The following is a 24,808-nucleotide window of genomic DNA, read 5'->3' on the forward strand; positions in this document are numbered from 1 at the left end:
TATGTCATTGAAATCATTTTTAGTGATGTTTCAGTCTACTTTCTCGCCACCTTGGAAGGAGTCATTTGGACATCTCCTTGGTAACTGAGAGCTTTCCAGAGCCCCAGCTCCTCCTGCAGAGTCTCTCATAGTACAGGGCTGCAATACAGACAAAGTGATAGAGGGCATAAAGTCAATCCTATTCTGTCTTTAAGGATGGAAAAATAGAGGACTTAAAGGCACATCTTACAAATTGTGGTTGATTTTCTTCAGTAAGCAGCTAGCCCTTAGCAGATTTTGTTTGAGAAAAGTTTTGTTTTTTTTCCTTTTTTTTTCTCACCATTCCTGAGAAGAGTCAAATGCAGGAAAGAAGGGGAAGGGAATGTGCTCAGCATCTATTGTGGAATGTGTTTTATTCAGTGTTTTTTATGAATACAGTGGCAGATATGGCAGATAGTTACTAATATCCATTCTGTCTTCCTTCTGTGGTAATAGAATTGTAGTGAGTGCATGGCTTAATGGCAGTTTTCAGCTTTCTGTACTTTTATGGTTATGGCCATGTGGTCAAGTTCTCTCCAATAAGAATGTGAATGGGAATAATTTCTGCCACTTCCAGGCTAGCGTGCTCCTTCTCCACTTGCTTTCCTCTTCCACCACTGATGGATGCAGCTGACAACAAGATCTAGATGATGGCAGAATCACAGTATGGAAAGATCCTGGATCCCTGCATCATCACATGGAGGAGAGCACTTGCCTACTTGAACACATTCACCTAGTAGACGAATGAGAGCTAAACACTATTGTGTTTAAGTCAATGTGCATTGGACTCTATTCGACACTGTAGTTTTGCCTACTTGAATAAATATACAATATCCTTTTAAGTAAATAGCATTATCTCCATCATAAAGTTGAGAAAACCGAAATCCAGCAAGTTTAGAAAATTTGGCACCCACGATTAAAACATAGGGTAAATCTAGCTATTTGCAATTATCCTTCAACAGAAAAACACAAAAAACAAAAAACAAAACAAAACAAAAAAAACGATTATAAAACTCCAGAAAATTAGTAAGGAGGAAAATCACTGGAAGTGGGTATTTGATCAGAGATTCTGAGATGCCAGATCCAGGAGTACATTTTTATCATTCAACTCTGTCTTCCTCAACATATTCACAATTCCCATTCCCCTCTGCCTTTCTCTAGCTTCTCAAAATTGACAGAGAGGCTTATAGAGACGGAGGTTTTACATTTTAAAAAAGCCAAAATTATTCTGAACATATTCTTTATTTCTATTCAACATATTCTTCTGCTGCCCAGTTCATGAGGCTGCAGTCTTTCTCAGTAAAAAAAAAAGAAAAGAAAAGAAAAGAAAATGTTGTTGAAATGGTCTTCTCTCAGCAATATTAAAACATGATAGAAAATAAATGTATATGGTGATTTTATCTGTAGTGAATATATGAGTGATTTTATACTTTTCTGATTTTTGTATATAACATAGCTTCCATTATCAACATGTTATTCTTTTATAAGCTGAGAATTGTATTACTCATATGTGATTTATTGCATAAAGAATATGTACAGCAATTTGGGAGCTGATAGTTTAATACAGGACTTCTGATGTTTCTGTGACTACCATTATTTTTAAAATGAAAATTCTTAAGCCTTAACTATTTCTCTTTTACCCTCAATAGTTCACAACTAGACTTCCTCCTCATGCTTTAAAGCTTTTCCTTCATCTACTCTAATTAGTATATGATAAGAACTTATGTGAAGAATGGAAACAAGGAACTAGAATGACAAGAAATTTTGCCTTGCAAAGAATAAAATAACAAAGGACTGATCAAAACTAAACCAAACCAAGACAAACCACACCAAAAAATAGAGAATGATTTAACATTAAAGTTTCTGCAAATTTGTCTAAAGAAAATCACATCTCCCTTTTTCCCACAGTAAAAAAAAAACTTAACTTATTAATCTTCCCCAAATTAACCAAAATGGAATAGTTGTTGTTAGCATTCATCAACACATCATGTTAAAAATTTTCTGAGCCCAAGAGCTTCAGTCAAAGCTCTTAAAATGGAGAGATGCTATCTGGGTGATAATTGCCGAGGACTCTTTCCTGCTGTTGAAGATGTTCCCCGCATTACAGCTAATAGGGAAGACACCCAGGGTTGCCAGGGTTGCTATGGCAAACGTTTTGTTCTTTCCACCAAACAATAAATGTGTTTTCACAAATGATGAGAGTAGCCTGAAGAAACTATTTGTAGTCGCTATAAAAACGCACTGCACCCACACTAGCTCCTTGTTTCTGAATTATTCCTTAAATTGGGGGTATAACGTACACACAAATAAATGCATTTGGCAAGTTGAAGGCGTCAACTAAGGCAATGCTGTCTGTAATTTTGGCTGATGTATCAATGGCTATTAAACACAAAAATGTCTATAAACTCTGCAGTTTAAATTTAAAGGATATTTAACAGAAGTTTACATTTAAAGAGAAAACTTGCATTTAAAGAAAAAATAATCTCACCTTAGAGAACATCTGGAATTGTTCAAATATTTGACAAGCAAAAAATCCAAAATGATTTGGAGGCTATGTCTTAGTTATTTCTAGCCTACTCCAAACCTCATACTCTGCAAACTGTATTATCTGACTTTGGAGGAAAAGATGGCATAAAGAGATGCTGGACCAAAAGTTAGGCGATTTGATTCAAGACCCAGCTCTTTTCCTGATGTTACACTAGATCAGAAATTCTCAAATGAGCTCCATCATGCAAACAGGATAGTTGTCAGCATTTCCAAGATCATAAACTAGGAAGCAGTAATGCAGGAGCTCCAGATGCAGGAAACCTGGATCCAGCCCCCAGGTCTTCCCTGGGCTCTAAGTGGCCTCTCAAGTACACCAACACATCCCTCAGGTCCTCGTCCTCCTGCTTCCTCATAAGAGCAATTCTCACTAGAAACATAATTCACCTTGACATTGTTTCCAGTATCTCAGTTGATTCTCATGGAAATCAGCAGTAGCATTTTAAAAATTTTTTCAAAGCAGTCTCAATGGGCCAAGCAGCTAACCCAGATGTATGGCTAAAGACTGCACTCCAACACAGTTCTTCTAATTTCAAGTCCCTGCCTTAGGTTTCAATAGGAACCAACATCTTAAGAAAGCAAGAATAGACTTGTATGGAGAATTCTAAGCAAAGATTTTTGGGGTTTTTTTTGCTTTGCTTTGTTTTGTTTTTTGAGACAGAGTCTCACTCTTTTGCCCAGGCTGGAGTGCAATGATGTGATCTCGGCTCACTTCAACCTCTGCCTCATGGGTTGACGCGATTCTCCCACCTCCGCCTCCTGAGTCGCTGGGATTACAGGCATGCATCACCACGCCCAGCTAATTTTTGTATTTTTAGTAGAGACGGGGTTTCACCATGTTGGCCAGACTGCTCTCGAACTCCTGATCTCAGGTGATCTGCCTGTCTCAGCCTCCCTAAGTGCTGGGATTACAGGTATGAGCCATCATGCCCAGTCGCAAAGTTTTAAGTAAGAAAAACAAAACAAAATGAAATCAGATCTCCTGCCTCCTCCAGTCACTCCATGCTCACTTCTTTGTACTAAGACGCTGCTAATCCTGCATTCCGAACTGCACACACTGGGGTAGGCTGTAAGTATGAAGCAGAATAACCAGTAGAAAATGCAGAAATTCCTCAGTTTCTACACTTATTTCCACTTTTAACTCAAAAAGGGAAATGAGAATTGACTGATGTCACACATTGGAAATGGGCACAAAACGGATTATATACAGGTCTCTGCAAAGTGAAATTTCATAACTGTCTTTCAAAAAAAGAGAGTACATTTAGTCCAAGACCAGCTGGAGTTAAAAGTGTCATACACACACACAGCAACAAAGCATTTTCACACCTAATCTGTTTCTTTCTTTCTTTCTTTCTTTCTTTTGACGGAGTCTTGCTCCTGTCACATAGGCTGGAGTGCAATGGCGTAATTTTGGCTCACTGCAACCTCTGCCTCTTGGGTTCAAGCGATTCTCCTGCCTCAGCCTCCTGAGTAGCTGGGATTACAGGTGCCCGCCACCACACCCAGCTAATTTTTGTATTTTGAATAGAGACAGGGTTTCACCATGTTGGCCAGGCTGGTCTTGAACTCTTGACCTCGAGGTGATTCACCCACCTCGACCTCCCAAAGTGTTAGGATTATAGGCATGAGCCACCACCCCTGGCCACACCTAATCTGTTTTAAAAATACAGCCTGGCCATTTTTTTTTTAAAGCCTAAAATAAACCCTATAGGAAACACGTTTCCCAGGCAGGTACTTCTCCTGCCTTCCAGAAGGCCCTATGAAACTACAAGTACATTCTCACAAATTACTGTAAGGCTAGTTTGAATCATTAGCCATATCTTTAATTATTAAACAATCGGTGCCTCTGTAAGTAAAAGTTCTAGATGTTTTAGGGACACAGCTACCTGGTAATGTGTAGGGAGACCCCCTGAAACTATTGCTACGGAATAAAGGATGAAATGCTCCTGATTATTGTAAATACAAAATTGCATGCAGGATTGTGTAAAGACAATGCCAGGTTGGACTGCCAGAATGAGCCAATAGCGTGTGATGTGCTTCCCCCTGCAGAGAGCCTATGAATGGACATGCAGTCAGGGAGGTTTCACATCACCAAGATTCCTATCCCAGAAAAGCAGATGTTCATAGCTCTGGGAATGGAATGCGACCCTTGTGGAGAGCCTATAAACGGATGCATGGGGGGTGCCTCTCCATATAGATAAGATAGGGCTATAAATGCCCTCATCTTGCCGCAGCTCTTCTAGGCCTCTTTAGGGTAAAGGCATACTCCCGTCTGAGAATTTCTGGTCTAACCGGTTGTCTAGCTTCACGTCCTGTTTCTATGGATTGTTTGTAACCAGCTTTTGCTGCAACTGTTACTGCCGATTAACATCTTGCTAATCATAGGTTGTGGAAAGACTGTGCTTCTGTTTTAAGGCTCTGTTAGAAATTACCGATGCACACACTATATTGCAAATTCTTATCTCTGTATACTGTACTTCTGCATACAGACGTTATGTTAAAGAATTACTTCATCCCCATGTGACCATCTCACCTCATAATCAAATGACCCTAAATCCCCCACTAACCTATTCCCGCCCTCACTAAACTTAATAATAAATGCTGGTATATCCAGTGCATCGTTGGCACTGTGGGACCAGAAGGTGATGACCCCTCTGGACCCAGATTTCACTGTCTTGTGTGTGTCTATTATTTCTTGACCTGCCAATCTGCCTGGGAACAAAGAGAGAGCCCCATTGCATTGCGTGCCGCTGGCCAGATCCCGCAATAGTAATGGTAATGAATAACAGAAAGATGCTGTCCCATAAATATTGAACATTATGCAGTATGTGTAAGAGTAATAACAACATTCATAGACATGCTTGTAGCACTCAGAAGGGCTTCCTGCTCCTCCCTGTGGAACAGGATCACCCATGTGTAATAGGACCTGTGGCTGGGCAAGAATCTTTGAGGCGGAAAGCTGTTGGCAAGAACCCTGGGCATAATCTTTCTGCTCCTGGGCAGGTGCAGGAGGGCTAAGGTATTGCAGCCTGGTCCAGGCCATGCCTCCTGCACTTCCATTTCCACATTAATTTAGGGACTAAGGAGTTAACCAGGGGAAAATAACGTGGGAACTTGGCCAGGCACAGTGGCTCACGCCTGTAATCCTAGCACTTTGGGAGGCCAAGGCAGGCGGATCATCTGAGGTCAGGAATTCGAGACCAGTGTGGCCAACATGGTGAAACCCCATCTCTACTCAAAATACAAAAATTAACAGGGCATGGTGGTGCGTGCCTGTAATCCCAGCTACTCGGGAGGCTGAGGCGGAGAATTGCTTGAACCCGGGGAGCAGAGGTTCCAGTGAGCCAAGATCATGACACTGCAATCCAGCCTGGGCAACAGAGTGGGACTCCATCACTAAATAAATAAAACAATAAATAAAAAATAAATAAATAAATAAAGTGGGAACTTGCCAACACACCGTGTGGGTTGCAAAAATGATAAAAACCTATAAGAAAATCTGGAATGACCCTGACTGAGACCAGTCTGCAGACAACAACAAAGGAGCTTTTAAGAGATTCACATAAGGGAGGGGTGAGTTTGGATAATAATCAGACCTGGTTGTCATAGTCTGATTAAAGAGTCTGCCTAAGGAGTAATGTCTAGGGAGAGTGGTTCTGTGTATGCCTTAGTTTGGATTTCCTGGAAGTCAGTTATGAAACAAGGACTTGAATGCAAGTAGTTCATTTGAGACGTGATCCCAGGAAGATGAGACAGGGCAGAAAGGAAAGCCCATCCATGCCACAGCATCAGGCCTTCATCCCTGTGAGTGAACTTCATCCCACTGGGATAGGGGGAACCTTAGGGTTATCTCATTCGAGTGGGAGGGAGCTGGGGTTTTTAATACACCAACTTGGTCGGGTATTAATTGAGGGCTTCTGGAGAGCAGGGTGGCATCTAAAGTACAGACAGAAACACCGAGAGGAGAAGTTCAGCTATTAGGGTTGAAAGTGTTCCTGTTGAGGATGTTCTCAGGTCTCTATCCAGATCCTCTTCATCCTCTAGCTGTGGGTGCTAGATGACAGCTAGAACTATCCCCTTTTCCAGAGATTTGTCCTTGGCCAAAGAGAAGCCTTCTTGCCTGGGAGCTGTCACTTCCCGTGTCCCCAACTCAGCGAGTGTCGACTGATACAAAGTTCAAAAGGCCGGTCTCAGTGTCCCAAAGTATGACAGACTTTATAGTATAGTCTGAGGTCTAGAACATCTTTGTGGCATCTGAAGGAACCTTGACTCCGTGGAGACTATACCCTTGCTAGCTTTCCCCTCTGCCTTATCCTGCTTCCCTCACGCCCTATCTCCAGAGAGCAGTGCCCCAATAATTACTTCCCCAAGAAGCCCTGTCTCTGCTTAGCTTCCAAGATGCTGGCTTTTGGCTGAAATGGTGAAGTCTGAAAGATATGAGCACCAACAGCCTCTGAGACAGTGTGTGCACCTGGCTTCACACTGGTGTGTCTGTCAGTGTCTATGGTGAGAAAGCTGTGTTATTATTTTGAAAGTTGCTCAGTACTCAGACAGTTTTGCTGATGTCCTCTAATAAATATCTTCGCTTTGAAAAAATGGAGCAATCAAGGCCCTGATGGAGCAGGAAAGGAGCTCTGCTGCCTGTTTCATAGTTCAGAAGTTATAAAAGAAGTGAGGGGATTTGGCAAAAGGGCAGTCTGAGCTGGGAAGAATTGGAGTTCAGTCCCAAGATGGATATTCCATATTCATGACCCCTACAGACCAAGGGCTGATTCATGTGTGCATAGAAACACCCAGGTGTTTTAAAAACCTTGGATGGGAGGGTCATGTATATAAAACTTAAAGGGTTTAAAACTAATTGTTCAATATGGTAGTGAATATTTAAATTTAAATTTCACTTAAACTAAAAATTGAATTTCTTAGTCACAGTAGCCGCATTTAAATGCTCAATAGCCATGTGTTGCTAGTGGATACCTTGCATAGCACAGTTATACATATTTCCATCTTTGCAGAATTTTCTATTGGCCAGTGTTGCTGTAAAATTTCTCTTATAAAATGAGTAGAAGCTCAGTTCCATTTTAACTTGGCAAATCAATACACTCCAACTCTGCCCATCTGCTGCTCAGACCTAAGAGATTGTTAGTGGATTCTAGTGGATTATGTATACCTGATTTTATATCTATATATATGTACATGTATGTATATATATATATAAAATTATTGAGTTCTTGCCATGAGTAAAGCAGTGTAGAAGATTCAGCAGCAGGGTAAAACACTGTAGGAGATTCAGCAGCAAGGTAAAACACTGTTCCTGTTTTTAGGCATGTAAAGAAAAAATTACTCTCCCAAGATTATCAAAGGGAAAAGGAAGAACTGGAATTGGAAGTGATTTGAAACTGCAGATCTCATATTGATGACATTACCACTTACATTTTTTTTCTCATGAGCAATATACTTTATGCACAGTTGAGCATACTACATTTAACTTAGATTCTTGGTGTAATTTTCTTTTAAAAAACAGTGTCTGGTCGAATTCTGGTGTTTTTGAGTTTAAAAGGTCACTTTCTACCTTGTGACTTTGGACAGGTAATTTCCCTATTTCTATAAAAATAGTATGGTTAGTGTCTAACATACCAAGGATAAAATTATATATATATATGTGTGTGTGTGTGTGTGTGTGTGTGTGTATGTATATATCTATATATACACACATACACATATATATAAATATATATAAACTCACAGGCATCACAACTATGGACACAAAATGACTAAATATGAGTGTATCAAATTGCATTACTCTGAATGAGAGAGAAAGGAGAGAAAGAGGAGAGAGAGAAGGAGAGAAAGAGAGAGAGAAAGGGATAGAATGAATATTTATAGACATGGTTGATTATTCTCTTACTCCATATCAGATGATTAATCTAAATTCAGAGGTGGTAATTCCATCCTCTTTGACTGTGATTGTTTCAGGACTGGATGGATGACCAAATTATGGAAGCTGGTGAAACAGGAAAGGGTGATCCCGGGTCTCGGGTCCTTGAAGAGCTTCAGTGCTCTAAGAATTGGTTCCCAAACTTTTGTGAGCATCAGAATCATTTAAGGAACTTGGGAAAACATAGGTTTCGACTGCCAGAATTCCTAATTTAGTAGGTCGGTGTGAGTCTAGATAATCTACATTTTTATCAAGTTCCTAGGAGATGTTCATTATGCTGCTATTTCAGGGCTCACACTCTGATAGCTTAAAAAAAACAAGCCACAGGAGGTCATGGTCTCAATGATTCCCAGAATGTTGTAAATCTGGCTGAGATGTTCGGCAGGCTTATCAGTTCCAGGACAATGCTGCCACTGAGGGTGGTATTGTTGAATTAAATCTGCCAGCCCTGGAGCCTGCCCTTTTTGAGAATTTCCTTTTGTTTTTAATAATTAATTTTTACCTTTAATCCTTTTGTAATGAGAAAAAAATCCCACAGATACAAAAAGTCTCACAAAATGAATGTTTAGCTTAATAAAGTATTATAGGGTAAAGACTCTTATAACCTCTCTGTTCCGGAAATAGATATATGAATGCTTTTCAATCTTTATCTGAATAATGTAATATTTTTCAACCAGTGTGAGCTGGATTCTGTTATTTACACACAGAAGCACACTAATAAAGATACCCCAGAACACTTTCTGATTGCTGTGGATATTTTTGTAGAAAAGATTCATTAGAAGCCAGTCCTTAGCAAAACAAATGATAAAGGTTCTTTGATAAAATCTGGATTTTTAATGCAACATGTTCATTGGCTAGAAAATTAAAGTCAAGACATGATCAACCAATTGCATAGATGAATATAACTGGAATAAGCAAGGAGTGAGATACTCAAAAGGAGAAATGAGGAGGGCATCACCATAAAAGAAAAAGTCTTCAAATTGAAAATCTGGAGAAAGATGAACTAAAGGATTATATTAACTCCCATTTTCTGGTTCTTTGGCATTTGTTATATGCTACCATTTTCACTTCTCATAGTGCATCCTGTAAACTTTAACTTATCTTTTTAAGGACATGTCCACGATGTTTAACTGAAAGACTTCTTCTAGAGAAGAAGACTCCAGTATCCAACAACATATCCAGTAGACTCCTTCTAACTATTCCTGGTTAGACAAAGAACCACACAATGTTCTAGTTGAACGTATCTTATTTCCTCCTAAATGTGACACACATTGAAAACGTTGTAAACTGGCATTGTAAATTGCTGTTGTAAACTGCCAATCACTAGACAAATGTAAGTCACTAATAATCATGCTTTAATTCTATTCTTACAGTTTTGTTGCAAGGCTTTAAGTTAAATTCAAAGAACTAATGAATTAAAGAAGCTCTTGTCTCTTTGCAAAGTGTTAGAAACATGAAAGTGGTGGCTCTCTGCACTTCATGGAGTGCTACTTAGAGGTCATCTCAACCTGGCCCTTCAAAGGAAGTGACTTACAATCAAGAAAAATAGAGTAAAGAATGAAGTACATGGATTTTGCTTCTTTCTTGGAACTTTGTGTGTGTGTGTGTGTGTGTGTGTGTGTGTGTGTGTGTGTGCCAAATGGTGATGTTTAAATCTTTGAATTATCAGACAGAAAAAAATTTTCTACAATCCCTTTCCTTCTCCTCCTATGTGGTTTTGCAATTAGCCAACCTGAATAGAGGGCTATCACATTGGATTTGTCTCCATCTGAGACAGGGTCCCAAGGTTCCTATTAAATAGCAGAAGGTTTCTGTCCTGTATCTTTCAATGATCTATAGCTGTCCTAGTAAAAGAGGCCTAGGGCATTGTTTAAATATCCAGGTCAAAGTTAGTTTTTCCCTCAGGCATATTAGGCCACATTGAGATTTTAGGGGCACTCAAAAGGCAAGATATATAGATTTCTCTTTCTTCCTTGATGTCTGAAAATCTTTTCTTTTGGTTAAAATACTGAGAACCCTAGGGGAATACCAAAATTACCTGAGAGCTGATTATGTCAAGAGCACCTTTATTCAGGCTAAGATCTCATATCAACATCGATAAAGAAATTGATTAATGAGGGGTAGACAGACCTAGATTCAAATTTAAGCCCTACTAAAATTAGCTGTGTAGTTTTAGGCCACTGACTTAACCTCTCTGACACTGTTTCCCCATCTTAAAAAAATGAGAAAAATACCAGAGTACTAAAGTGATGATAGAAATGAAGAACCAAAGTTTTCAACATGGTTCCTTCTTTTTCTACTCTCTCCTACCCCTAAGATCCAGAGTAAGTCAGTCATAGAGGTGAGAATTGAAAGAACAAAAGGTTCAATGATACTCTAGAATGCTGCATCTCAGATTTCAATTTGCAGATGCACCAGCTGTTAAAGCATGGGTTCTGATCCAGGAGTTCTGGGTCAAAGCCAAGATTCTGCATTTGTAACAAGCTCCTGGTGGATGTCCCATGTTCTACCACCATACACAATTCGAGTGGGAAGGGAGAGTGTGATGCACCAGAGGAAAGCATAGATTTGTCCCATGCCTGGGGCAGCTAGGACAGGACACAAGAAAGGAAAGGTGCTGAAAAGAGAGAAGGGAGGTTCACAGGGAGAGGGGGTTATCCAGTAACCGATTTCTGCATAGCTTACTGTCTTTTAAAATAGATTAAATTCAATGTATTTTTTGAGATGCTTGCCTGTGTAAGTTGAGATTGTGTGTTTCTAGAATGACAATTTTGTTGTCATGGATAATTTGATTTCTTATGTCAAGGCATTTTCAGCTTCCTGGGTTCAAGGATGGATAAAAAGGTTTAAAATCCTTACCTCCTGCTTTGGCACAGACTCCATGCACACTTACCACCCTCCTTACCACTTCCTTGGGCAGCACTGATTACAAAATGCTAAGGACCCTAAAGGTCTTCTGAAGTTGGTTTTCATCTTGATGTCATCAGGCCATCCATGAGGAGATTAGGGTTGAGTGTGAGCAGAAATCAGGGTTCATTTGCACAATTAGCATATCAGCTGTCTAGAGACTTGTTCCAGATTTCAAGGTGAAAATCCTGGGAATCCAATTTCACAAGCAACACTACAACGTCTGCTCTCTGGAGACAACAGGAGTCTTCTATCTGGATTTATTAAGCCCCACAGAATATAGATCTAATCTACTCTGTTTTATTTATACACTCACACACGCATATATATATATATTTGAAATGGAGTCTCACTCTGTCACCCAGGCTGGGATGCTGTGGCATGATCTCAGCTCACTGCAACCTTTGCCTCCCAGGTTGAAGCAATTCTTCTGTCTCAGCCTCTTCAGTAGCTGGGACTGCAGGTGCATGCCACTATGCCCAGCTAATTCTCATATTATTAGTAGAGATGGGATTTCACCATATTGGTCAGGCTGGTCTTGAACTCCTGACCTTAGGTGATCCACCTGCCTTGGCCTCCCAAAGTGCTGAGATTACAGGCATGAGCCACTGCGCCCAGCCTCTAATCTATTTTAAAAGACAGTAAGCTATGCAGAAATCGGTTACTGGATAACCCCCTCTCCCTGTGAACCTCCCTTCTCTCTTTTCAGCACCTTTCCTTTCTTGTGTCCTGTCCTAGCTGCCCCAGGCATGGGACAAATCTATGCTTTCCTCTGGTGCATCACACTCTCCCTTCCCACTCGAATTGTGTATGGTGGTAGAACATGGGACATCCACCAGGAGCTTGTTACAAATGCAGAATCTTGGCTTTGACCCAGAACTCCTGGATCAGAACCCATGCTTTAACAGCTGGTGCATCTGCAAATTGAAATCTGAGATGCAGCATTCTAGAGTATCATTGAACCTTTTGTTCTTTCAATTCTCACCTCTATGACTGACTTACTCTGGATCTTAGGGGTAGGAGAGAGTAGAAAAAGAAGGAACCATGTTGAAAACTTTGGTTCTTCATTTCTATCATCACTTTAGTACTCTGGTATTTTTCTCATTTTTTTAAGATGGGGAAACAGTGTCAGAGAGGTTAAGTCAGTGGCCCGAAACTACACAGCTAATTTTAGATTAGATGGATTAAAATTTCAAGGAACAAATGATAAACATAATTGTTTTCAAACTCTATTTGGAAAAGAAAAAACACATGCGATAGAAAAATACAAACTTCTCCTCTCATGGGGCCGGAGACGTCTATTTCTATTTTCCTTTTAATCATCTAAAGTAACTTAAATCCTTCCCCCTCATTTTCAAGAAGGCCTAACCCACAACTCCGTGGCTTCACGCTGTACCACCAGCCCCTGTACTTCCTGCTGACAGTAAGTGCTTCTCCGAAGCCCAGCTGACTCTAATACCCAGATCAAAAGCTTTCTTGCCACAAAACAAATCACATTTGACAAAGACTGAACCATCCTAAGCCACAATTATATAGATTGACTTGGCAACCTAAGTTAATGGTGATCTGACCTCCAGCTTAATGTATTTTGTCGTGTTTTTTTTTTTTTCTTTTTCCCAAAAGTAATTAGTTCTCTTCCTTGCTTTTCATTTTCTTTGTGTGTGATGAGATGAAGGCTGAAGTGTTTGTGGAAGTGAGAGAACAAAAATTCTATTTGGCAAATCCCTTCTATCGATGAGACAGCAGCATGGAGATTATTACAGTTGGGCTTTAACTTTTTGTTTTTGTTTTTGTTTTGAGACGGAGTCTCGCTCTGTCGCCCAGGCTGGAGTGCAGTGGCAGGATCTCTGCTCACTGCAAGCTCTGCCTCCTGGGTTTAGGCCATTCTCCTGCCTCAGCCTCCCGAGTAGCTGGGACTACAGGCGCCCGCCACCCGCTAGTTTTTTTTTTGTTTGTTTGTTTGTTTTGGTTTTTTTTTGTATTTTTTAGTAGAGACAGAGTTTCACCGTGTTAGCCAGGATGGTCTCGATCTCCTAACCTTGTGATCCGCCCGTCTCGGCCTCCCAAAGTGCTGGGATTACAGGCTTGAGCCACTGCGCCCGGCCGGGCTTTAACTATTAATCCCTGCCTCCTGTGCTGGATTGCCCACACCTCGACTGACACAGCAACACGTACCCGCCAACAGCTGTTTCCGAGGGTATGTTTTCTCTCAGAAATGTTAGTTGGTTATTGATAGAACTCATTAAACTTGGTTTACTCAGGGTTTGGGGAGCTTGTCAGATAACATTTGCCCAGCACGTTTTTCCTTCAGTCTTTATGTAAATGTTTGAGTTGGTCTCTTCTCCTGCTATGGCAAACTGATCAGCTGTGCACACTTTCTTCCTGGGTACGGGGCAGACGTGTGTCTACCTGAGTTCTGAGTACACGTGGGGGTAAAGTGTTGCCTCGTCATTTATGTTCAGTGTTTGCCAAGGTTTCATATAATGATCAAGGGACTCAGCAATTTTCAGTGGTGCCCAAAATCTCCCAGGGGAGCTCGTCAGTGTGAAATAGTTCAGCAGTGATGAGGTACAAGGATATTATTGAGTACACTCTATCCTTTTGAGGGGGATTTGATGCTCTGAAAGTCATGGGTTTTACCATTTAAATTTCATCTTGAGTGGGATGCCCAGTGAGATACCGGGATGTTCCTTGACAAGAGTGTTGGAAGACTGAACGGTGTAGAGTAGGAGAAGTTCACTAATTACGGTGATAAATAAACCAATGAATAAATGTTTGTTAAGAAAACACTATCTAAAGCTTCGAAATCGTAAGAAAATATAGTATGATCTTTCAACATCATCCTGGAGCAATTTTAAACACATCCACTTAACAATTATTTAATTCTCCAGAAAAACACACCTGTCATTTGGTTTGGCTAGTTTCTGGGTGAGGTAGAGTTAGGTACTGTGAAGTTGTCACATGCTAATTTATAAATGTGTCTCCAATAGAGAAGATATAACCCCTGAGTTTTATAACCCTGTAAGACATTGTGATGGTTAGTATTAGGTGTCAAGTGGACTGGGTTAAGGGACATCCAGACAGCTGGTAAAGTGTTATTTTTGGTTGTATCTGTGAGGGTGTTTATGGAAAATATTGACATTTGAATCAGTAGAAAGATTCACCCTCACCAATGTGAGCAGACACGATCCAATCCGCTGAGGGACCAGATAGAACAAAAAGGCAGAGGAAAAGTGAATTTCTCTCTCTCTCTCTCTCTCTCTCCTGGGGCTGGAATATTCATCTTCTTTTGCTCCTGGACATCAGAGCTCCAGCTTTTGAGTCCTTGCGCTCTGGGACTGATACCAGTGGTTCCCTAATTTCTCAGACCTTGGACCTCAGATGGAGGGTCACACCATTAGTTCCCCTAGTTCTCAGATCTTTGGACTCACTGAATTACACCACCAGCCTCCCTCTTCAGCTTACAGACAGCGTATCGTGGGACTTCTTGGCCTCCATAACCATGTAAGCCCATTTTCACAATAAATGATTTCATATATATGTGTATATGTATACACGTGAGTGTATATGTGTGTGTGTGTGTGTGTGTGTGTGTGTGTATACATCCCATTGGTTCTGTTTCTCTGGAGAATCTTGACTAACACATACATTAACTAGTTTTGTATCTGCCTAGCAATTTCATTCCAATATTATTTTCTTCTGCCTCCCCCCACCCTCACCAAATGTCTCTGAATATGCAGTTCCCAAAAATACTCTTTGAATTAGCTTTACCATTTTACTGGTTCTTGCCTTAATATGTTTAATACACACACACACACACACATACACACACACACATGATGTGCTGAGTTTATATCTGTATTAGAGCTATGAGTTTATATTTGTATGAGAGCTATGTTTTTAACTTACTGAAAATTATACTTTGACAAGTATTTACTGCTCACCTATTTTAAACTACTACCTGGGGATTAAGATGGCACATATGTATCTTAGTACCTACTCTTTTAAGAGTTTAAATGTAATTCTGAACACATGTTTGTGTTTGTGAGTGTGTGTGAGGTAGAGAGAGAGAGTGTGTGTAAAATCTGGTGTTTGACCATTTAGAAGGGGAAGGATTTGGTGTTGAGTGGTACAGCTGAAGGAGGCAGGTTCACCATACCCTCTTGGAAGAGAGAATAGAATGAGGCTAAATAAAGCAGGCCATTGTGACTGCATCTATTAGCAAATATGTTAGGGAGGAGAACGTGCTGGAAGTTGAAGTGTTGAGGCAGAATATTATAAAATACGGCCCAGTGTATTGAACAAGGCAGAGTGGAGAAAGAACCAGCACACTCAAAGTGATTGCTCATCGCTTTCCAAAGTAAATGATACTTTTTTGGATATGACACTGCTCTAACTTGAATGTTTGTCCTGTGAAACTCATTTTGTCAGCTGTGAACAACAACTCATGTTGTCACCTATGAATCAGAAATCACAATGACATCTACATAAAGTGCTCACCTCTTCAGGATGCAGCCCTTAAGAGGTGATTGATTAGCTCATGAGTATTCTGACCTCATGAATAGATTAATTCATTTGCTAATTAATGGATTAATGATTTGATGGATTAATGGGTTGTCATGGGAGTGGGACTGGTGGCTTTATAAGATGAAGAAGAGGGACCTGAGCTAGCATGTTAGAGCACTCAGCCACCTTGCTGTATGATGCCCTGTGCTGTCTCAAGACTCTGCAGAGTCCCGGTAAGCAAGAGGACCCTGACCAAATCTGGCCCCCTTGACCTTGGATTTCTCAACTTCTATCACTGTAAGAAATACATTTCTTTGCTTTGTAAAATACCCAGTTTTAGCTATTCTTATATAAGAAACTGAAATGGGCTAAGATATCTAAAGCACAGACAACGAAGACAAAAATGCACAAGTGGGACTGTATCAAACTAAAAACCTTCTGTACAAAAAAGAAAAAGCATTTAAATAATTCAAGGCAACCTATAAAATTGAAGAAAATATTTGCAAACTGAGTATCTCGTAAGGGGTTAATATCCAAACATTTAAAGAACAAGTACAACTCAGTAGCAAAGAAACAACCCAATTTAAAACGATGAGCAAAAAATGAGCAAAAGACTACATTGACATTTTTCCAAGGAAGGCATACAAATGACCAACAGGCACACAGAAACATGCTGAACACTGCTAATCATCAGGAAAACAGAAATCAAAACCACCATGAGATGTCACCTCACACTCATTAGGCTGGCTCTTACAAAGAAGGAGATAAGTGTTGGTGAGGAGGTAGAGAAAACAGAACTCTTTTACACTGTTGTTGGGAATGTAAATCAGTATAGTTATTATAAAAAACGGTATGGAGGTTTCTAAAAAAATTGAAACTACTATAAAATCCAGTAATACCACTACTTTGTATACATCCGAAGGAAATGAAATCAGTATCTGAAAGAGGTATCTGCAATCCAATGTTCATTGCAGCATTAGTCATAGCAGCCAAGATACGGAAGCGACCTAAGTGTTTCCTGATCAATAAAGGGATAAAAAATGTGGCATATATACAGTGGAATATTATTCATCCATAAAAAAGAAAACCTGCCACTTGCAACATCATAGATGAGCCTAGTGGGCATTGTACGAAGTGAAATGATCCAGGCACAGAAAGACAAATACTGCATTATCTCACTTATATGAGGAATCTGAAAAAAGTGGAACTCAGAAAGGAGAGAGTAGAACAGTAGTTGCCAGGGACTGGGGTGTGAGGAAAATGGAGAAATGTTGGTCAAGGTACAAACCTGCGCTTGTAAAATGAGTACATTCTCTGGATATAATTGTACAGCACGGTGACTATAGTTAATAATACTCTATTGTATGCTTGACATTTGCTAAGAGTAGATCTTGTGTTCTCACCACAAAACAAAGAAAAGGATAACTACATGAGGTGATGGATGTGTTAACTAATTTGATTGTGGTAATTATTTCAAAATGCATACATATATCAAAGCATCACTTTGTACACTGTAAATGTATACAGTTTTGTTTGTCAATTATACTTCAATCACATAGGAGGGAGGGAAGTAAGTGAACTATTAAAAATGACACACAGCTTTCCCTGTCTAAAACACTGAAGTTATTCTGGCTTTCTGGGCAGGACAGTGTTGTGGTGCTGTGGCCAGTAACATGGCCATGGGATTCAGATCACTTAGGGGAAAGCCTGGCCTGGCCATTGCTTTCGTCTCTGTGTCACCTATGAATCAGAGATCACAATGACATCTACATAAAGGGTAGTGTGAGTATAGAATTGGTGTACCTTCAGGGCTCGGGACAGTGAGGGCTCATAGGAAGTGCTCAATATAGTGGTGTTATGATTTTCAGTTGTGTGCTGCCAGGCATCAGCTTACAACCGGGGGAAGAGGACTGGTGTAATTCTTAGGCACACAATCTCACCATCGAGAGAGATGCTCCTTTACATCTGCACCTATATTGGAGAGCATCTGAGATTTCAAACCATGTGGTATAATTTGCTCTTTTGGATATATTTCACGTCTTTTCTTTGTAAAACAAAAGAGAAGTTTTAAAGGAAGACACGTTAAAAGGGAGTGTTCATTGAGACAATGTTATAATTGCTTCTAAGCAATGTCAGTGGATAGACAGGATGTAAGTTTGGTCTTAAAAGGAAGAAAATAAATCAGTACTTTATACTGATATTTCCAATATAAACAAAAATTATAAGTTTTCTTAACTTTCTAAATTTTATATTTTTCCACTAATGAAACAAAATCTGTTCTTAATAGCATTAATATAATGACTTTCAAGTTTTATCTTAATATATCTGTATACCACACATGTATATATTTGTACATGATTGTATATGCATGTATATGTTACTGTATCCATCTATATAAACATATATATTCATCCTACTACATATGAATATATTTATATAACCAACCATGTATTTATCCACCTCTTTCTATATGAGAGACTCTGACTGTATATATTCAACTACATGTGTGTGTATATGTATACATTTTGCTCTATATTTTATATACACATATATATCACAAATCACATATACATGGTTTATTATAGTATACATAGATATCTGGACATATTTAACTACATAATTATATTGATATTATTACTAATGACAAATGTTAGCTGTCGATCAGTTTGCAATTGTATGGTAATGGTATTATCAATGTCAACTCTTTATGAATACTGTTTGTGCCTATTTGTGCCAACTATGTGTCAAGGATCTAGAACAGTGCCTGACAAATACTAGGCACTCAATAATTATTAATAGAAGGATATTTTACTCATTAATTCCTTCAATGTAGCAATTTGCAACTCTTGCTCCATTTTAGAATCACCTGGAAAGCTTTTATTTATTCACACTATCAATATCCTTGCTTGGGTCCCATCCAAGACAATTAATTCAGAATATAGGATGAAATGGGCTCAGGCAATGCTCCCTGTAAAACTCTCTAGGTGATTCAAATGCACAGCCCTTGGATGAGAACCACTGATCTCATATCTCCCTGAGCCAGCGTTTAATTCCTGCTGAGGGCCATGGTTGGGCCTTGGTGAGTAAAGAAGAGGCTGTCCCTGTTGGGCGTCTTGGAATACGCACTAGAGGATGAGTTCTAGGTCAGTGCATCCCAACTGTATCACTATGTCTTCTGCTTGGCCTTCCTAATTTAGACTCTTGTTGGGAAACCGAAGAAAAATGAACCTTTCTGTACACTCATGCTAGCCTTGGATTCAGGCACTCAAATTCCCCGGTGAGCAGAACAATTATAATAAGTTGGAGCAGAGACACTTGTACTCACTCAATATCTGTGTCAGGGAGAGATGTGGCCTGTGATCAGACCCATAGTTTCCCCCAGAAACTGCCCAGGAGCTATTAGACAGTAATCGCTTTCTGCTGCCACACAATTTGGGTGGGATTGAGACAAATCCTTTCTCTGGAAGCTCTGTTGGAAACCGTGTTAAATTCTGCCAACCTGTGTTTCTTCCTGAAATGGACAGTGGGCTTCCTGCTCCATGTCAGTTCTCTACCCTGCTGTAAGAAAGATATTTTGGATATGCAAGTCTGGTCTTAATCTGCACATAATGTTGCAAGGCAGACATTCCTGGGCCACTTTACAGATAAAAAACTGAGGTCGGAAGAGGTAAGTGATTTGTATACTGTCAGAGAGTTTCTAAGTGGCATAGCCTGCATTTGGACTGTGGTTGATTGATTAGTTTTTAACTTTCTTTTCTTGCTGCTACATCCCTTTTCAATCTGTACTAGTCAAGCAATTTGTTAACGGGATTAAGAGAAACGCGAACTTTGAATTCGGACAACTTAGGTTTGAATCCAAGCATTTCCCCTTTCTAGTTTTGCTGTCTTGGGAAACTGATGCCTCGGGAACCCTATCTGAAGGTAAAAGGTAATAATGCTTACAACAGCTTTGTGAGGACTACATATCATAATAAAACTAAAATGCTTAATCAAATTTTTGGCACAGAATATTCAGGAAAGGACATTATTACAAAATTTTAATTGAAATTTTCCTGTTGAATCTTTGGCCATTCTTTTGTTTTTAGAATATTATTCTTAAACAGCTTTCTCAACAAAACAGTGACACTTGCTAACTTTTAAGTTACGAATTCCATTTTAATAGAAAACTGGTGAAATGAGGTACAAGACAAACAACAAACAAACATACAAGCAAAAACTATAAATCAATCTCACTAATAATGGATATTAAAATTATAAATTAAAATGTTAACAAATTAAATTATTTAGCATGTAAAAAAAAAAAAAAAAAACAACCAATTAGAACTTATTCCAGAATGCAAAGATGGTTCAATGTTGCAAAAACCTACTAAAGTAACCTACTTAAGATATCAACGGAAAATATAGTCAAAATTAAATAATATAAACTCTAATAGATCAGTAGCTCTCTTTAAATTGCATACATGCTTTTCGTGACCTAGAAAAAGTTTATAATATTCAGTAGATATTAAAATATTATCAGATATCCAAAAAGTGCTTAAAAATTGAAATAATTCAAATCTTTTTCAGTATTTATCTACCTATGCATCTATGCATTATAAAAGTCAACATCTAAATCTGACTAAAACATATCTGCCTAGATATCCAACGTCATATTTGTTAACAACATTTCATATGAGAGATTAGTTAAGGGCCTGCTCTTACTTCCCACAGATTTTAAAGATACAAACCATATACTTAACCACAGTTATTTCTAGCTGGTAGAATAACAGATTGTTTATCTTTTCTTACTTTTAATTAATAGTATTTTTGTATTTTAAAAATCAGCAATATTTTCAAGTAAAATTAAAGTTATTGAAAGCAAATGCTTTTTATAAAGTAATTTTCACAGAGACCTCTTGTGATAATCAAAAAAGGATATTATGGTTTGGGTGAACACGAGTCAGCATACTTTGAATGACTATTATGCTATGGAAGTATGCTTACATTAGATTTTCATTCCTCTCCTCCTAAATCTTTTCCTGAGGACTGCCATTGGACATGATTTCAGTGTTTGAGAGGGCTCACTTTCCTCCATCTACCCACCGTGTAGTTATTTAGTGCTTAGCATTAGGATTTCAGTCAGCCTACTTACCAACTCTCCAGTTGAGTTGAGCTGGGCTGTGAGTGCCAGTGAGATCTGAGGAACTGGAAAAAGCCATTGGAGAGAGCAGGGATGCTAGTGGATCATCACAGTTATCTATAATGATAGAAAGAGAGAGGGAGAGAGACCAGATTCTATTAGCAAGAAATATTCCATGAGAAGAGAAGTTGAGAAATTAACTACCATCATTTATTAACCATCTGCTCTGAACAAGGTCAGGTACTCCCTGTTTCCATGTGTTACTGCATCTACTCCTCACAGCACCCCTGAAGGACAGGTCTGGTTTTCTTTCACAGATGGGGAAAATTAAGTTAAAAAATGGCAAGTAGATTGTCCAAGGTCTCAATGCTAGAAAATAGTGCAGCAAGAATTCTCACCCAGATTTTTCTGATTCAAAAACCCAACTAGCTACATTTCTTTAATAAGCCACTGGAGCAAAGCCTCAAATTATTGCTATCAAGATTATTCTCTAAGAAGGGAGATGATTAAAAGGGGAAACATTGTTTGACTATTCTCCCATCTTCAGTCCCTAAGAGCTCCCATAATAATTGTGTCTAGAGGAGTAAGATAATTTAAAATTCCCAGTTGTATGAAAGTCTTCAGAAAACAATTTACTTATTCTAAGAACTTATTTCTACTCCATGAAGCAGTAGTGAATAGTCCTCGATCTTGTATATTGTGAATCTGATATTTACTTCAACAGCTATCCTTTCAACCTATCCTAAATATTGAAAGTATTCTTTCTAAGGATTCTTTGATGATGTCCAAATGTGGGAGAGGATGGGGCCATGAGCAAAGATGCTTGTCTTGACAAGGCAGATATACCCCTTCGGGTTGACACTGATGTCCTGACCAGTCAATCTCATGGAGAGGAACTGCTCTTCACTCTTAGTATATTGTTGCCATGGTTAGAATTTTTGTCATTCCCAAAACTCGTGATGAGGTCTAATGTCATTGTAACAATATTAAGAGGTGGGGCCTTCCAGAGATGATTAGGCCATGATGGTTCCACTCTCACTGGGTTAGGTTTACTGCCTTAATAAAAAAGCTTTCAGGAGTGGGTTCTCTCTCTCATTCTCTTGCCTTCTGCCATGTGATGATGCAACCAGAGAGCTCTCATCAGATGCCAGAACCTTGATATTCAACTTCCCAGCCTTTAGAACTGTAAGCCAATAAATTTCTGTCCCTTATAAATTGCTCAGTCTCAGGCATTCTGTTAGAGCAATACAAAATGGCCTAAGACAATTGGTCATCTAAGTCTTTTGTAATAATTCACTTATCTCTTTGTATTTTCCACTGGGTGGTACACACTTTGTAGGACCCTAGCAGAGAATCTGATACATAATAAGCCTTTGATAAACGTTTGTTGAAAGAATGGGATTGTGAGCTAATGAAATAAGAAAGGAAAGAATGGAAGGCAGGATTGAGCAGTCAATCAACCAGCCAATTAATCAGCATAATATTACCAACATTCTTTTCCTATTTTTTGTCTTGTACATATTTAATTTTATAGGACATTGAACAACGACATCATGAAATCTAGACATACCTCATGCAAAACAAATTTAAAGTGTGCCATTTAGTTTGAAAGTAAACTTCATGGTAGTAAAGGCTCTCAGGAAGAATTGGTTTGATTTCCTTTGTTTTTTTTTTAAAGAACATTTACATAGGATTAAGCTTGTTTATTCAGCAAATTCTTAGAGGGCAGTATTTTAGCTAATTGCAGAAAAATTAATTAGAAACATAAGGATTAAATTATTGTTCACTAGGTGTGTTAAAAAATCAACTGGCAAAGTGTATTTTGAGTTTTTCCCAAATACAAATGTTGAGAAATATTTTGAGGTGTTTGACAAATACAAAACCGAGCCAGATCCTCACTGAAGAAGAATAACATAAAAATTGCAGATATGGTTTCTCCGCAGTTACGGTCTTTTGGCGAATAGAAAGCAGATCAGTACCATTTTAACTCTGGCAGAAGATGCAGGTGACAGAAGGTGCATATACACCTCAAAGCACTTGTTTAAAGGCACACATTTGTTGCATTATTTATATATTAGAAAACAATATATAATAATCACTTATTAAATTATATTCAACATAATGCAGATCTTGCATATGTGTATGCCTGGTTTGTCATCAAGAAGCCTCAGATGAACGCAGAAAAAAAAGCGAGCCCCATAGAAACATACAAACCACACACACACACAAACACACATATAGGCCTTAAGCATCAAGACGGTATCTACATTCACAGGAGCCTTCTAAGCCTCACCCATCGAGATGTGTAGGTATAACCATCCTCCTGTTTCAGGCAACACTCTCTCCACCACTTAACAAGAAATCACAGCTTTTCTGACACCCACTTCCACGGGAAAGTTGTAGCTCTTTTTAAGGTAAAGTATTATCGCTATTGTATGTAATGGTTATGTATTTATTAGACATTTAGCATGTATACAACTCTTCTACTACTTTTATTAGGTTTTTATAGTCTTTTATGTGTGACTGATGAAATTTTTGAGTATTGTACTCCTAACCCTACTTCTCCCCTAAATCTTTTCTTATAAAGTTTGTATTGTACAATTAGCAAGTCATTTTTACAAATGCATATATTATGTTGTAGCAGAATTGACTGTACCCCTGTATATGTTTCAAGTCAACTCAATCACACATTGCTCAACAAACAACTCTGGAATTTATTTTTCTCCTTGTTTTTGGTAATCTTTGCATTCATACGTAAATTGTTAAAATGATCATGGAATAGTAGAAGTAACTTAATCATTTCAAAGTAATTCAGTCCAACCAATATTTATAAAGTCTCATTTTGTTCATATTCTCAGAGAGGCAATCAGGATAGGTTTGGGTAAAATAGAGTCTAGACCTCAAGGAGCTCAGAGGCCATTGAGAAATACAGAAATGTAAACAAATAAATAAACTGATGAGGAAATTTAGGAGACTTTCACTATGATCACACCAAACCAGTAAAATTGGAATCTGTCAGTACAGACTCTCAGGCAAGTGATATGTTTTGTTCTTCCAGACCTGTGCAATCCTCTCCATTATAAGGTGCTGACCTCCAGGAGAACTAAGCTTCCAGAGCCCATTAGCCTGTGGCAATAACTGCCATTCCCTACGGTCTGTTTTCTCCTCTGAAAGATGTCTGCCTCAGTTTCTAGGGACAGTGGTTCCAGTTTGGAAATTAGTAAATTCATAAAAAACAATCTATGCTAATGGAAAGATCCAAGGAAGATTTTTCAATAGTCCTTTCCTCATAGACCCTATGCATTTGAACAGTGGCTTTTGGAAAACATATCTGAACTTTTGATCTCCTGTCCCTAAAAGTAGTAAGAATGGGAAAATCTCAAATCTAAAAGGAAGAAAGTCCCCCCGCTCCCCAGAGCAGATAATTCTTTTCCTCTGTCACCTCTATCTCACATGAACCACTTTGGCAACCTTGCCTACATTGATGAGACAGCAAGTCTCTTACGAAATTAGCCTAGTAAATGGGAATTTAAGCTGATTTTTGCCTAATGTTCCATTATTGGAACACTAAGCATGTGAGAGTTATCTATATCCTACTGCTCAAGGTTATTGCCAAGGTCTGATTGCAAAAATTCAAAAAATTGCAACCTCAGTCATAAACGGGTTAAGGGTTTGATGATAAAACCGTTCTAAATTCAAATATCTGTATTATTTTAAATATGTATCAGATTCTTAAAGCAAAGGAAGAATGATTTAGCGTAAATGAGAACAATAAAACG

General features: G+C 38.8%; 1 protein-coding gene across 1 annotated transcript in view; it reads right to left on the reverse strand.

The window, feature by feature from the left end:
* CNTNAP5 (contactin associated protein family member 5) overlaps positions 1 to 24,808 on the reverse strand; it is an 861,846-nt gene that overhangs the window by 654,426 nt on the left and 182,612 nt on the right. Inside the window, exon 2 of the mRNA XM_015109883.3 lies at positions 21,042 to 21,146. Within this exon, the coding sequence (XP_014965369.3) occupies positions 21,042 to 21,146 (105 nt within the window). The remainder of the gene's footprint in view (positions 1 to 21,041; positions 21,147 to 24,808) is intronic.

The sequence above is a fragment of the Macaca mulatta genome, chromosome 12 (assembly GCF_049350105.2).
Source record: "Macaca mulatta isolate MMU2019108-1 chromosome 12, T2T-MMU8v2.0, whole genome shotgun sequence".
Lineage (NCBI taxonomy): Eukaryota > Metazoa > Chordata > Mammalia > Primates > Cercopithecidae > Macaca > Macaca mulatta.